The 14889-nt window shown below is 43.9% G+C and overlaps 1 protein-coding gene across 2 annotated transcripts in view; it reads right to left on the bottom strand.

Annotated features, from left to right (window-relative positions):
* Positions 1-14889, bottom strand: part of ZFAT (zinc finger and AT-hook domain containing) — a 210901-nt gene that overhangs the window by 76075 nt on the left and 119937 nt on the right. For both annotated transcript variants that reach the window (XM_058175106.1, XM_058175105.1), the window contains exons 8-9: positions 7280-7367; positions 3303-3452 (exon numbers count right to left, since the gene is read on the bottom strand). In XM_058175106.1, coding sequence (XP_058031089.1) covers positions 3303-3452; positions 7280-7367 — 238 coding nt within the window. The remainder of the gene's footprint in view (positions 1-3302; positions 3453-7279; positions 7368-14889) is intronic.

Below are 14889 nucleotides of genomic sequence, written 5' to 3'. Positions count from 1 at the left end.
TCATGGCTTAATTTTCTGGACATATGTATATGTAATTCACATAAACGCTGGAAGTGGATACCTTTATTTTATTTTAATTCTGTTCCTTGCTCAGAGTCCCTTGTTCAAGTGGGCAGCCACATAAATTGGATAAATAAACAGATGCTGCATTTTATTTATCTTAAGTTTTGGACTTAAATGTTATGTGAATCCAAGCCATTCTTTCCTGGTTTACCGTTCTCTCCTACCCATCCCTTTTTTCTCTGAGCTGTAATTATCGATTTCAAGTTCCTTGAATAAGAGTGCATTGTCCTGCAGTTTGTAGAGTGCCATGCATTTTTAGGGAGGGAGGGAGGGAGAAGTAATAGCTAAGCACACTGAATTTTTTTTGCCTTTTTTTTTTGTGTGGCCAGCAGCTTTGAAAATGTGCGAACACTAAAAAAAATCAGTCACAAATGGTAATATGTTAATTTAACATTTTGTGAGGAGGTACATATCAAGAAAGAATTACTTGCTGGAGTAATCCTGATTCATTAATTTAGCAATAAAAGAGATTCAGCATATTGATTCCTGAACAACTGTGGACTTCAGCTGCTGAGGTAGAAAATCGCAAAACATATAGCCTGAATGAGATGAGGCACGAACAACTGATTTATACAGCGTTCATTCCAAAATAGGATATAGGAAGGAGTTCTGAAAACTGATGATATGACATGCTGAAGCAATAAAAAAAGTTTTAAAATAAAAAGCAATAAAGAAGTTCTATTATAAATGCTATAAATGAAGAATGCATTATACAACATCAATGATGGGGATTAAAGATTAACCCTGTGCTACTGATCTCCCTGATAGATTTTTGCGTCAGATCAGATAGCCTCTTAAATAATGTAGAAGTGTTGATATAGTTAAATATGTTTGTATTTACTATATGATGCAATATGAATGAAAAAGTTTAAAACAAATTCAGTTTTGTGGGGTGCCGCAGGGGTCGATTCTCTCGCCCCCCTGTTCAACATCTATATGAAGCCACTGGGTGAGATCATCAGTGGCTTTGGGGTGAGGTACCATCTGTACGCTGATGATACTCAGCTGTACTTTTCCACCCCGGGCCACCCCAATGAAGCTATCGAAGTGCTGTCCCGGTGCCTGGAAGCCGTACGGGTCTGGATGGGGAGAAACAGGCTCAAACTCAATCCCTCCAAGACGGAGTGGCTGTGGATGCCGGCACCCCGGTACAGTCGGTTGCAGCCGCAGCTGACTGTTGGGGGCGAGTTATTGGCCCCAATGGAAAGGGTGCACAACTTGGGCGTCCTCCTGGATGGACGGCTGTCTTTTGAAGATCATTTGACGGCCGTCTCCAGGAGAGCTTTTTACCAGGTTCACCTGGTTCACCAGCTGCGCCCCTTCCTAGACTGGGGTGCCCTATGCACAGTCACTCATGCACTCGTCACATCTCGCTTGGATTACTGCAATGCTCTCTACATGGGGCTCCCCTTGAAGAGCATCCGGAGGCTTCAGTTGGTTCAGAATGCAGCTGCGCGGGTAATAGAGGGAGCCCTCATGGCTCCCATGTGACACTTCTCCTGCGCAGACTGCACTGCTACCTGTGGCCTTCCGGGTGCGCTTCAAGGTTTTGGTTACCATCTTTAAAGCGCTCCATGGCATAGGGCCGGGTTATCTATGGGACCGCCTGCTGCCACCGACTGCCTCCCACAGACCCGTACGCTCCCACAGAGAGGGACTCCTTAGGGTGCCATCCGCCAGGCAGTGCCGACTGGCGACACCCAGGGGAAGGGCTTTCTCTGTGGGGACTCCCACCCTCTGGAACGAGCTCCCCTCAGGACTGCGCCAACTTCCTTCAAACCTTCCGCCGCGAGCTTAAGACACATCTATTTATTTGTGCGGGGCTGGCCTAGGGTTTAGTTTTTAAAAATTAGTTTTAAATGGGGTTTTGTATTATTTTAATCGATATTTTTAAATTTGGCCTAATGTAATAAGTTTTTTAAGATTTTGTTTTAACTTGTATCTATTCTTATGTTTTTTATGTTTTTATAAGGCTGTAAACCGCCCTGAGTCCTTCAGGAGATAGGGCGGTATAAAAATTTGAATAATAGAAAGTTACTGAAATAGTGATCCAATGAACCCTGATGTGGGGCAAATCCTAAACTGCGCTTTGAATTCTCCCTGCTCCAACTGACTTTAGGACGCTGATATCTGGCCTTGATTATTTTTATACATAACTCAAGGCAGTGAACATATTCAACACATCTTCCTCCTCCTATTTTCCCCACAACCACAACTTAGTGAAGTGGGTTGGGATGAGAGAGAGAGAGAGAGAGAGAGAGATTGGCCCAAAGTCACCCAATTGGCTTTCATGTCTGACACAAGACTAGAACTCATCATTTCCTGGTGACTGGCTCAAAGTCACTTGGTCAGCTTTCTTTCCTAAAGTGGGATTAGAACTCACTGTCTCCTGGTGATTGGCCCAAAATCACCCAACCAGCTTTCTTTCCTAAGGTGGGACTAGAACTCACCGTCTCCTGGTGATTGGCCCAAAATCACCCAACCAGCTTTCTTTCCTAAGGCGGGATTAGAACTCACTGTCTCCTGGTGATTAGCCCAAAATCACCCAACCAGCTTTCTTTCCTAAGGCGGGATTAGAACTCACCGTCTCCTGGTGATTGGCCCAAAATCACCCAACCAGCTTTCTTTCCTAAGGCGGGACTAGAACTCACCGTCTCCTGGTAATTGGCCCAAAATCACCCAACCAGCTTTCTTTCCTAAGGTGGGACTAGAACTCACCGTCTCCTGGTGATTGGCCCAAAATCACCCAACCAGCTTTCTTTCCTAAGGCGGGACTAGAACTCACCGTCTCCTGGTAATTGGCCCAAAATCACCCAACCAGCTTTCTTTCCTAAGGTGGGACTAGAACTCACCGTCTCCTGGTGATTGGCCCAAAATCACCCAACCAGCTTTCTTTCCTAAGGCGGGACTAGAACTCACCGTCTCCTGGTGATTGGGCCAAAATCACCCAACCAGCTTTCTTTCCTAAGACGGGACTAGAACTCACCGTCTCCTGGTGATTGGCCCGAAATCACCCAGTTGGCTTTTATGGCTGAGGCAGGATTTGATATGATTTTGTTTATCATTTATGTATTGGTGCTGAAGAAGGACTTTTAATAATAGGAACAGCTCATTGTAGACATTTGTATCAGAATATGTCATGCTTGCTTCCCAGTTTTTTTTTGCCTTCCTGATTTTTTCCCCTCACTGGCAAATTACTACAATTACGGACAGACAGGTCCTTGCTACACCCCATTTACCTTCATGAGCCCAAATGTGACGCTGGAGATCCGATCCGTTCTTCATGAAATAAAAATTGCAATAAGGACATTTCACGGCTCGTTTTCCGATAAGTCCTTTGAGCTGAACTCTCCTGCCAACAATCTTGGAAATTGTGTGCATAGATACCTCTGAGATTGAGAGGGGAGACGGGGTTGGGGAAAGAAGGAAGGAAGAAAGGAAGGAAGAAGCAGAAAAAAAGAAAAGAAAAGGGGAAAAAACGGTAAACACTAGTCTTTAGGGAAGACATTTGCAGAAACCAATAAAATATATATGTTTTGACTGCTGGTTGTTGAATCTTTTAACGAATATTCCTTTCGTGGGTTTTCTTTTCCCCAGGTAAGATCTGAACTTGAAAGAAAGAGCCTCATTAATTGATGGCTTTCCCAGCATTGGTCAATCCATTTGTGTATTATGCTGTTTTCTCTACTCTTTGAGCAACAAATTATAGACTGGTGGGGCTGTTGGTGCAGAAATTGGATTCTGTCTGTGTTTTCTCGCAGGAAGCCTCCTCAAACAGTAAACACCTGAGCAGGGCAGCTTCACTAACCAAATATTTATGAGCTTTAATAGTCTCCGAGAGCTGCTAACATTTGTTCAAGGCTTCACCCAGGATTTCCGGAAGGGGATGGGAATTCCAAATAAACAGCTTGTTAACAACTGCAAAAGGCCTAAAAACTCAGATGGGATGATATAATTGCCAGAAAAGAAGGATGCGTTATTCGGATTCAGCGAGGGAGAAGAACCAAACATAAGGATGTACCGGATCTTTACAAGGATGCATATACAGGTAGCCCTCGAGTTACGACTATAATGGAGCTTGGCCCTTTATGGTTGTAGGTCGTGATGGTTGTAAGTCGGGCCAACCATACAACCGATCCAATTTTATGAACTGTGTTTGTGGTAGTTGCAAAGCAAACAGCATTCTTGTATGTATCATTAAGTGTTAAATTTGTACTCTATGACTATCATTAAGTGTTGTACCTTGATGAAGGTATCTTTTCTTTTATGTACACTGAGAGCATATGCACCAAGACAAATTCCTTGTGTGTCCAATCACACTTGGCCAATAAAGAATTCTATTCTATTCTGTTCTGTTCTGTTCTGTTCTGTTCTGTTCTGTTCTGTTCTGTTCTGTTCTATTCTATTCTATTCATGTTAAGCAGGGGTGAAATCCAGCAGGTTCTGGAGAACGAGTAGTGGAAATTTTGAGTAGTTCGGAGAACTGGCAAATACCACCTCTGGCTGGTCCCAGAGTGGGGTGGGAATGGGGAGTTTGCAATATCCTTCCCCCTGGAGTGGGGTGGGAATGGGGAGTTTGCAGTATCCTTCCCCTGCCACGCCCACCAAGCCACGCCCACCGAACTGGTAGTAAAAAAATTGAATTTCACCACTGGCGTTAAGCGAACCAAAGGTTTGCTAAGGGCTGCTTTCGCCAAAATCTGGAAACAAATAACGGATTTTTTAGCAAAACCATTATAAAACCCAATTACATGATCATGGGATGCTGCAAACAGCCATAACTGCAAGGCTGGTTGTTAGGTATGTAGATGTATGATCTTGTGGGTGGGGGGGTGGGGTGCGGAAGAGGGCAGCCATCAGAGCTCTCTGTATTCAACAGGAGCATTTCTGGGGTCTGTTGCTAAGCCACCCGTCATAAGTCAAGAATTACCTTTACGAGTAGTCCTCAACTACGAGCACAACTGAGCCCAAAATTTCTGCTGCTAATAAGAGAGGTGTTAAGTGAGTTTGGTCCCGTTTTGTGACCTTTCTTGTCAAAGTTGCTAATTGAATCACTGCACTTGTTATTAACACGGTTGTTAAGTGAATCTGGCTTTCCCCGCTGACTGACTTTGCTTATCAGAAGGTTTCAAAAGGGGATCACATGACCTCGGGACACTGTAACTGTCATAACTATGAACCGGTGGTCAAGCCTCTGAATTTTGATCACGTGACCATGGTCATGTAGTCATCATAAGTGTGAAAAACGGTCATCAAACACTTTTGGAGTACCATTGTCACTCTGAATAGTCACTAAATGAATGGTTGTAAGTCAAGGAGTACCTGTTCAATCTCAGGGAGATCATATAAGGCACACAAGTTTCCACAAGGACTTTAAGTCGTTTTTTTCAGCGTCACTGTAACTTCTTAGGGTCAGTAAACAAATAGTTATACCATGTTTTTCAGATTATAAAATGCACCGACGTATAAGACGCACCAAGATTTAGAAGAGGTAAACAAGAAAAAAAAAAGTTTTTGCCCTCCCCAGCCCCCAGGAGCACTCTGCAGGCCTCCCAAACCCTCTGCTTGTCCCGTTTTTGCAAAAAACAGAATTCGCAGAGGGTTTGAGAGGCCTGCAGAGAGTTCCTGGGGGCTGGGGACGGCAAAAACGTGACACGTGAAGGATTTGGGAGGCCAAAAAATGGCCCCGTTTTTCACAAAAATGGCCTCATTTTTTGGGGCACGCAGGGTGTTTGGGAGACCTGCAGAGTGCTCCTGGGGGCTGGGAAGGGCAAAAACGCCCCCATTTCTGCAAAAAACAAGTCAATTTTTGCAAAAAACAAGCCCGTTTTTGGCTTCCCAACCCCTCCATACATCGTGTTTTTGCCCTCCCCAGCCCCCAGGAACACACTGCAGGCCTCCCAAACCGTCTGCACATCCTGTTTTTGGAAAAAAAGGGCCTGTTTTTGGCAAAAACGGAATTTGCGGGGCAGTGTTTTGGGAGGCCAAAAATGGCTATATTCAGTGTATAAGACACACCAACATTTCTACCCTCTTTGGAGGATGGGAGATGTCTGTCTTACACTCTGAAAAGTATGGTAAGTTGAGGACTACTGTATGTCTTTGTATGCTGTACGGACCTGGTTATACCTAAAAGGTAAAAGTAAAGGTTCCCCTCGCACATATGTGCTAGTTGTTCCCGACTCTAGTGGCAGTGCTCATCTCCGTTTCAAAGCCGAAAAGCCAGTGCTGTCTGAAGACGTCTCTGTAGTCATGTGGCCGACATGACTCAACACCAAAGGCGCACAGAACGCTGTTACCTTCCCACCAAAGATGGTCCCTATTTTTCTACTTGCATTTTTTAAGTGCTTTCGAACTGCTAGGTTGGCAGAAGCTGGGACAAGTAACGGAAGGTCACCCCGTTACGCAGCACTAGGAATTTGAACCGCTTAACTGCCAACCTTTCGATCGACAAGCTCACCGTCTTAGCCACTGAGTCACCACGTCCCGATGGTTATAGCTACTCGAAACAAAAATAATTCCAGGGTGAAGAGCTGCTTCCTAAACCGTTAAGTCACTATTTTCAAGCAGACCGAGGAGTTGACCCCAGTGACTTTTGACCGATTCAAACACTGACCAATCCAAACACTCTCTGTTCTCACTTTCTAGACCGTTTCTCGGGTCATTTGCTACATGAGGGAGAACGACAGTCCCGTCCACAAGAAAATCCTCTGAAACAGCTTGAAAAGTGAGCAAGGCGACGATATGTGTTCACACGCCCACTCTCCCTCTGCAGACACAAGCTGACAAGCCACAATTTCCTTCCCCCTCTGCTAACGCCCCCAAAATCTATCCAATTGTTATGCTGGAAACCAGAAATCCTTTGCGCAGCCTGGCAGATAGGAGACTGGGAAGGTTACAGAAGCACTGAGGAGCCCTTGTTAACTACTCGTATGCTCCACATTTCAATTCCAGAAGAAAGGTTTGCCTCCTTCATTTTAGCCTGGCAAATTCACTATTCAGAGTATAGGTGCTGGGGCACGAAATAATTTAATCACCCAAGTGATTTCTTTTTTTTTTTTTTAATCTTCCTCATGATGATAATGACAATAATAACAGTAACAATGAAAGCCTAATAGCAAGAAGGCATAATAATATAGCAGCAGACTGTTATTCAGCTGGCGGCTTGCCTCCGCGATTGCAGTGCATTAAAACCCATCAATGGGCCTTATCTTACCTGGATGGTTTGTCTTTATATGAGCTTTTATAAGTCGGTCTTCAGAAAATGATTTCTCACACACAGGGCAGGAATAACTCTTTTTGTCCTTTAAAGGAAAGAAAAAGGAAAAGAAGATGGTATCGGTTCACTGAACTGATTGCTAAACTCATTACACAGTGAATAATATCGGGCTCCCAACAAGATGAGGCTCAAAGGTGGATTTTAGTTGGCGGATGAAACGGCAGAACAGTTATCATTATCACAATGAGCCACATGGAAAGGATTTAAAAAAAAAGAAAAAAGACTCGTAAGCACACGGGTGATTTCAAAATAATTCAGCGCTTCGGTTTTAGAGCAGGGGTGTCAAACTCAAGGCCCGGGGACAGGATCTGGCCCACGGGGTGCTTAGATCTAGCCCACGGGGCCGCCCTGGAAAAAGCGGAGGACCGGACCGCAGGGCCTCTGCCAGCGAAAACGGAGCTCGGGAGGGCTGCGTGTGGCCCTCCCGAGCTCTGTTTTCGCTGGCATTGCAGGAGGCCGTCACAGCTGAAAACGGAGCTCGGGATCCTGTTTTCGCTGGCAGAGTGCTCGGGTCCCCACAGGCACCCTCAACACAAGTGGCAATGAGCTGGCCACGCCCCCCTGACCCCCTCCCCCCAATGAAAACAAGTTTGACACCCCTGGTTTAGAGCAATCTTGGCAACTTGAAGATCTTCCAACTCCACTGGTTGGTCCACAGGTCTTGAAGTTGCTGTGGTTAGACATCCCCCGGTTTAGAGCAATAGAGGGGAGAGGGAAAGAATAGCAATAGTATTTAAGACTTATATACCGCTTCACAGTGCTTTACAGCAGGGGTCTCCAACCTTGGTCCCTTTGAGACTTGTGGACTTCAACTCCCAGCTTTGCTGGCTGAGGGATTCTGGGAGTTGAAGTCCACAAGTCTCAAAGGGACCAAGGTTGGAGACTCCTGCTTTACAGCCCTCTCTAAGCGGTTTACAGAGTCAGCCTATTTCACCCAACAATCTGGGTCCTCATATTACCAACCTCCGAAAGGTGGAAAACTGAATCAACCTTGAGCCAGTCAGGATTGAACTCCTAGCAGCGGGCAGAATTTGCCTGCAATACTGCATTCTAATCACTACTACGCCACCAGAGGAAGGAAGGAAGGAAGGAAGGAAGGAAGGAAGGAAGGAAGGAAGGAAGGAAGGAAGGAAGGACTTCTATTTCTATGTCAAGCATGGCTGGAAATTGTTGGGAGTTTAGTATCATCTCATGAGCAATAATTTGTTTAGCATTACTATACTGTATATTATGAAGCAGCTCTTGCAAAAGGACAGATGCAGCCTGGCAGACCAATCTTCTTTAATTTAACAGGTCATGGGATTCAAAATTAAAACTGGCTTTAGAAATGGCAGGTTTTAAAAAGACTGACACTACCTCTGCTAGACTGAAATTGCTTTCTTCCGCAAATGTTATGCGTAAATAATATCTGGGACCACTCCATCCCACGTAGGGGAAAACAAAGAGCTAAATGAGAATGGATTCCAAGCCCCTAAACTATTATTTCTACCGATGTTTGAATAGCTGCTCGATGGGAAGTGAACATTTCAGAAACCAGACAATAAATACGCAGAACCTCAAGTACATTATCATCCCAAAAGCTAATAATTTCGAAGCCAAGTTGATGAGTTGGAGACTCTTAATTCAATTCTGAACATATGCAGCCAGCTCCATAAAGGCTCCTGGGAACTTTGACAGTGTGGAAGAGACAGACTGCTCCACTTCTAACAAATGCCAAGATTTGCTTCCCAAAAAAGCCAAATGCTACACGAGACTCATCGAGATAAAAAAAAAAAAGATTTTCTTGCAGAGTAAGAGTGGTCTACGAAGGAAAATTCCAGCCACACAGAGAATATCAAAAAATTCTCATCACTATATGTAAGACCTTCACTTTGACGTGGTAATAAGTATAATATGAACGAGTTTAAAATTTGATATTTCTTGTTGGGATATGTGCTCATTAGAAAACATTTTCAGGGCTGAGATTTATCAGGAGGAGTAAATCTCAACGATAAGCGATCATTTTTAACGTATCTCTGGATCTGCAATTCTTCTGTCAAGGAGAAATTAGAATTTGACTTTCAGCATCTTCAGAGATTTTGGCTCAAATGTAAAAGAATTAGATATAGTCACTATCAAAAAATGTCCATGTTTATAAGAGGAAAAAAAAAAAGCATAACATGAACACATTTTCTAGTATGAATAGAACGTAACATCCTAAGGCTGGAAGGCGTCAGTATATTCATGAACTAGAATAGGGACAGCCAATGAGGGCTGTTTGGTAACTGAAACATAGTATTTGTTTCATGGGGCCATAAGAGACAGTTTGGAGCCTGGCCGTGGCTTTTAACTGTTCTGTATGTAAACTTGAGGGCACTAGCTTCTCCCTCCTCCATTTGGCCTTCTTCATTTTGTGCTTCCATTTTGGCCTGTGTTTGTACATACTATCTTCTCCTCTCTACTACGTTGGAAAAACCAGCATGGGTATTGTATAAATGCCTTATGTGTTATTATGTATATAAAGAAGTTTTGAATCCTACTGAATTGTCTGATTGTGTGTGCTGCAAACAAGCTCTGACAGAAGGGACCTCAGAGGTCTTCTAATCCAGGGGTCTCCAACCTTGGCAACTTTAAGCCTGGAGGACTTCAACTCCCAGAATCCCCCAGCCAGCAAAGCTGGCTGGGGAATTCTGGGAATTGAAGTCCTCCAGGCTTAAAGTTGCCAAGGTTGGAGACCCCTGTTCTAATCCAACAGGCAAGAGATCGTATCACATCCAGATCAAATGGTTGTCTAGGCTCTTTTTGAAAACCTTCAGTGATGGAATACCCAAAATCCCTATTCCATTGATTAATTGTTCTCAATGTCCTTCTCATTTCTAGATTGGAGGTCTTTTTAACAAACTTCCACTCATGATTTCTTGTCCTGCTCTCTGGAGCTTTGGAGAATAAGTCACTAACTCTTCTTTGTGACAGCCCCTCAAGTACCAGAAGACAGCTATCACATCGCCTCTAAACCTTCTCTTCAATAGACTAGACATGCCCAGGTCCTGCAACCGTTCTTCATATGTTTTAGCCTCCAGACCCTTTATCATCTTAGTTGCTTTTCTCTGCACACTTTCTAGATCTTTTTTTTTTTGCATTATGGTGATCAGAATTGTGTGACCTCACTAGTGTGGTATAAAGAAGCAATACTAACTTCTCATGATATTTAAGACTGCATCAGCAGAGGGTCAAAATCAAGTTAGCTCTTCTGAAACTCCTTTTCTTTGGAGGTTTAGCACGTTCTATCAAGCCAAACCGTCTGGACATTTTATGGAAGAAAGTCTCCTGGATGTTATACATTCTGGCAAGTGGTCGGGCTACAACTGCAACGGCCTAGGAATAAATCACCCCATGGACCTCTGGTGGCTCAACAGACTAATGCAGTCTGTTATTAACAGCAGCTGCATGCAATTACTGCAGGTTCAAGTCCCACCAGGCCCAAGGTTGACTCAGCCTTCCATCCTTTATAAGGTAGTTAAAATGAGGACCCAGATTGTTGGGGGCAATAAGTTGACTTTGTATATAAATATACAAATAGGATGAAGACTATTGCTTGACATAGTGTAAGCCGCCCTGAATCTTCGGAGAAGGGCGGGATATAAATGCAAATAAAAAAAAAAAAGAATGATCTGGACCAGTCAGATTTCAGGCCTGATTTAGCACACACAGAGAGCATCAATCATATTGAGGTGGCGATGTGACTCCCGTCTATGGAGATTCTCAGTCATCCAGGTCATGGTTGTCCCAAAGATGCTTTTTCAAGAGGCAACTGGATTTTCTGTTTTTTCTTGGAAGACGTTTCGCTTCTCATCCAAGACGCTTCTTCAGCTCTGCTATGGTACTTATGACCCAGTTTCAAAGTTCCAATGAACTTCCAATGCACACACACACACACACTGGTCATGTCACAATATTTTGGGTGCCTGCATTTACAACTGTTTGCAGCCGTCTGCACTCGTGCGACTGCATTTCACCATGTTTTTACTGAAAAAAGGGCCTCTCGTGGCTCAGCAGACTAAGTCTGTCTGTTATTAACACAGCTGCTTGCAATTACTGCAGGTTCAAGCCCCACCAGGCCCAAGGTTGACTCAGCCTTCCATCCTTTATAAGGTAGGTAAGTTGACTTTGACTTTGTATATAAATTGACTTTGTATATAGATTGTTGGGGGCAATAAGTTGACTTTGTATATAATATACAAATGGATGAGACTATTGCTTAACACAATGGAAGCCGTCCTGAGTCTTCGGAGAAGGGCGGGATATAAATTCAAATAAAAAAACAAAAACAAAAAAACCAGCATTTTTCGACAAAACCAGCCCATCGTGAACAATTGGTTTGCTTAACGACCGCTGCAAAATGGTCATAAAACCAGGTTGGTCATGTGGGTGACCCACTTTATGACTTGCGACCATAATGGGCAGGCTTCATGATGATCCTAAGTCGAGGATCATCTGTGTTGTACTTTATTTAAAAAGGGGGGAAAAAATAACAGAGGTATAGAGAGAGGATGGTGAAAAACATCCAATTTAGGCAAAAGGGCTGGGAAGTGGCTCAAAAGTCTGTTATTAACACACAGCTGCCTGCAATTACAATTACTGCAGGTTCTAGTCCCACCAGGCCCAAGGTTGACTCAGCCTTCCATCCTTTATAAGGTAGGTAAAATGAGGACCCAGATTGTTGGGGGGGCAATACAAGTTGACTTTGTATATAATATACAAATGGATGAGACTATTGCTTAACACTGTGTAAGCCGCCCTGAGTCTTCGGAGAAGGGCGGGATATAAATTCAATTTTTTTTAAAAAAGGTAACTGGAAGTTTTACTTGTTTTTCTCTGGCATTATGTTGAAAACTCTGCTATTCAATCAAAGTCCTTGGCTCTTAAGCACCGCGGAAGCTGTAGGTACCTTTGCGATAGACTACAAACGCACACAGAGCACAGCAGTTTGTAAGAGATCAACGGCTACAAATAAAAACCGGAGACCGTGATCAGAAAACAAGCCCAGGCTTTTCTATGCAGAAGGAACTCAGCTGAGCATTCTTTTTCTAATTCAGGGCTATAATCATCCTAATAAATACCTGTAAACGCTACGGTGCATTTATAGAAGGATTTCCCCCCAATTTGCTCACAATTTCCTGCTGCTTTCTGAAAAACCAACCTGGGGTTTTCAGAGACACGGTACTTAGTCAGAGTAGGAAATTGGCCCTTCTGAACATTTTCATTTTTGTTTTTTCCACACACACACACACCCCGAAGGGGTTCGACCTGGTGGAGATATTGGCTGACAGCCAATCTTCTGTCAGTATAGAAGAGCTCTAAAAACGTCAGATGCTCCATGCTGACCGTTTCTTTTTAAGGAAAAAAAAATACATAAACACAGTCAGGCATCAGAGAAGGGGAGGGGGGGAATAGCATTGACAAAATTTCCTTTTGTTCTTTTGCGATATAGGCATCAAAAATTGTTTAACCTGTAAGGAGGCTCACAGTGGCTTAGCGCCTCCTGGCTTCTTTCGACGGTTTTAAAACAGAAGTGGGCCATTTCAAAATACGACAAAAACTAAAACACAGTATAGTAAGGTAGATTCAAAAGATTCTACTTTTCTCCGTAAAACGTGACAGGTGAAAGGGGACAGAATATTTCCGGCAAATTCCTAGTTGACTGGCTTGGTTATGACAGTTCTGCATTTCCTCTCTTTTTATCTGTGTTAAAGAGAGAACCAACCTAGAAATTAAGGAGGTATTTTTTTAACGGTGAAAACGATTAATCAGTGGGACGGCTCATCTTCAGAAGTAGTGGGTACTCCAAGACTTGGAGGGCTTTAAGAAGAAATTGGATAGCCATTTTTTTTTTAATTTGAATTTATATCCCGCCCTTCTCCAAAGACTCAGGGCGGCTTACACTGTGTTAAGCAATAGTCTTCATCCATTTGTATATTATATACAAAGTCAACTTTGATCGGGATCAAAGTCAATTTGATCGGGATGATATAAGGCAGGGGTCCCCAAATTTTCAGACCTCAGGGACCACTAAATTCATAAGTTTAAATCCTGCGGACCACTAATATGATCTGCCTAATGACTGGCTGGGTGTGGCTAGGTGGTCATGTGACTGGGTGGTTGTGGTCAGCTCGATGTCACTCACATTGAGGGGCGCAGCTCCCCAGCCTCTACTCGCCCCTCCCCTCCCAGGGCCTCCTCGCCTGCCCGCCCAGGCTCCTTAGGGCCCCAACAGGAAGCAGTTGCTGGAGCTAAGCAGCCACCATAAGAAAGATTTGGCAAAACAGCTGGCTCAGTTCTAATTGGATCTGACCGAGAAGGAGGGTCAGCAGAAGCACCTCACTCAGGACTAGGAGCATAGGCTTTCCAAGCAGCGGGAAGACCTGTGGGAGTGCAAGGCCAGGTACTGGTGCCTGGAGGCTCAGCAACCTAAGATGATCAGCCAGTTCATGATCAGACATAGTGTAAGCCGCCCTGAGTCTTCGGAGAAGGGCGGGATATAAATGCAAAAATAAAATAAAATAAATAAATAAATAAATTCCAGGCCATGATGCAGTCCCACTAGAACAAGGCCTTCCGGCTCTTCGTCACCAGCCTTCGCCCAAAGTCCCACACCAGGAACCCCAAATCGGAATTTCTGTCCCCCCTCCGACCCACACAAAAAGACCCCGAAGGGGGAGACTCTCTGCAGCAACACAAACATTCATTGCAAGTATCTGGCCCAGGGGTCGTAGTTTGAGGACCCCTGATTTAGTGCAATATAAAAAAATGCAAATAATGTTTCTGCAGACCACCAAAATTTGTCCACGCACCACCAGTTGGTGAACGCAGATATAAGGTGTCCTGCCTTGAACAGGGGGTGACTAGAAGACCTTTGAGGTCCTTTCCAGCCTATGGATTGCATGTACTATGCAACAAAAGGATTTCTTATTTCCCATGGCTCTCACTTCTCCTTCACTGATTATATCTCACCCTGCAAACAAAGAGCCCAAGCCAATTGGTTCCAGCCACCTTCCTCTCTACATAAATCCTGTACAAGGCTCATGTGCAAGGAAGCTGCAAAGTCAAGTAGAAAACATCATTTTTCAGGCCTTTTGTTGTCAATGGGCTTGCTGAGACTTTGGCCAATGCGTCAAGGAGAGAAGATGAAAAGATAATTAAGGCGGAAGGGAAGGGGAGGACTTGGATAAGCATGACTGAAGGGCATATGGCTGGTGTGCCAAGGGGACGAAGAGATTTAGTCAAGGATGCTGGGAGATGGCTGGAGGCACTCTTGCTCCCAGATAAGGCCAGAAAATTAGCAATCCATGGAGGCAATTTTATATACAGCTCTTCCTTCTCAAAAAGGTAAGGAGAGGAAGGTTATATGTATTGCTGAATAAATTTGCCTCAACTCAATTGAGGAAGGAAGGAAGGAAGGGAAAGAAAGAAAGAAAGAAAGAAAGAAAGAAAGAAAGAAAGAAAGAAAGAAAGAAAGAAAGAAAGAAAGAAAGAAAAGAAAGCTAGAAAGAAAAGCAAGAAAGGAAGGA

This window comes from Ahaetulla prasina, chromosome 3, assembly GCF_028640845.1.
Source record: "Ahaetulla prasina isolate Xishuangbanna chromosome 3, ASM2864084v1, whole genome shotgun sequence".
Taxonomy (NCBI): Eukaryota; Metazoa; Chordata; class Lepidosauria; order Squamata; family Colubridae; genus Ahaetulla; species Ahaetulla prasina.
The sequence above is the reverse complement of the archived record's forward strand: the minus strand, read 5'-3'. Positions and strand labels throughout refer to the sequence as shown.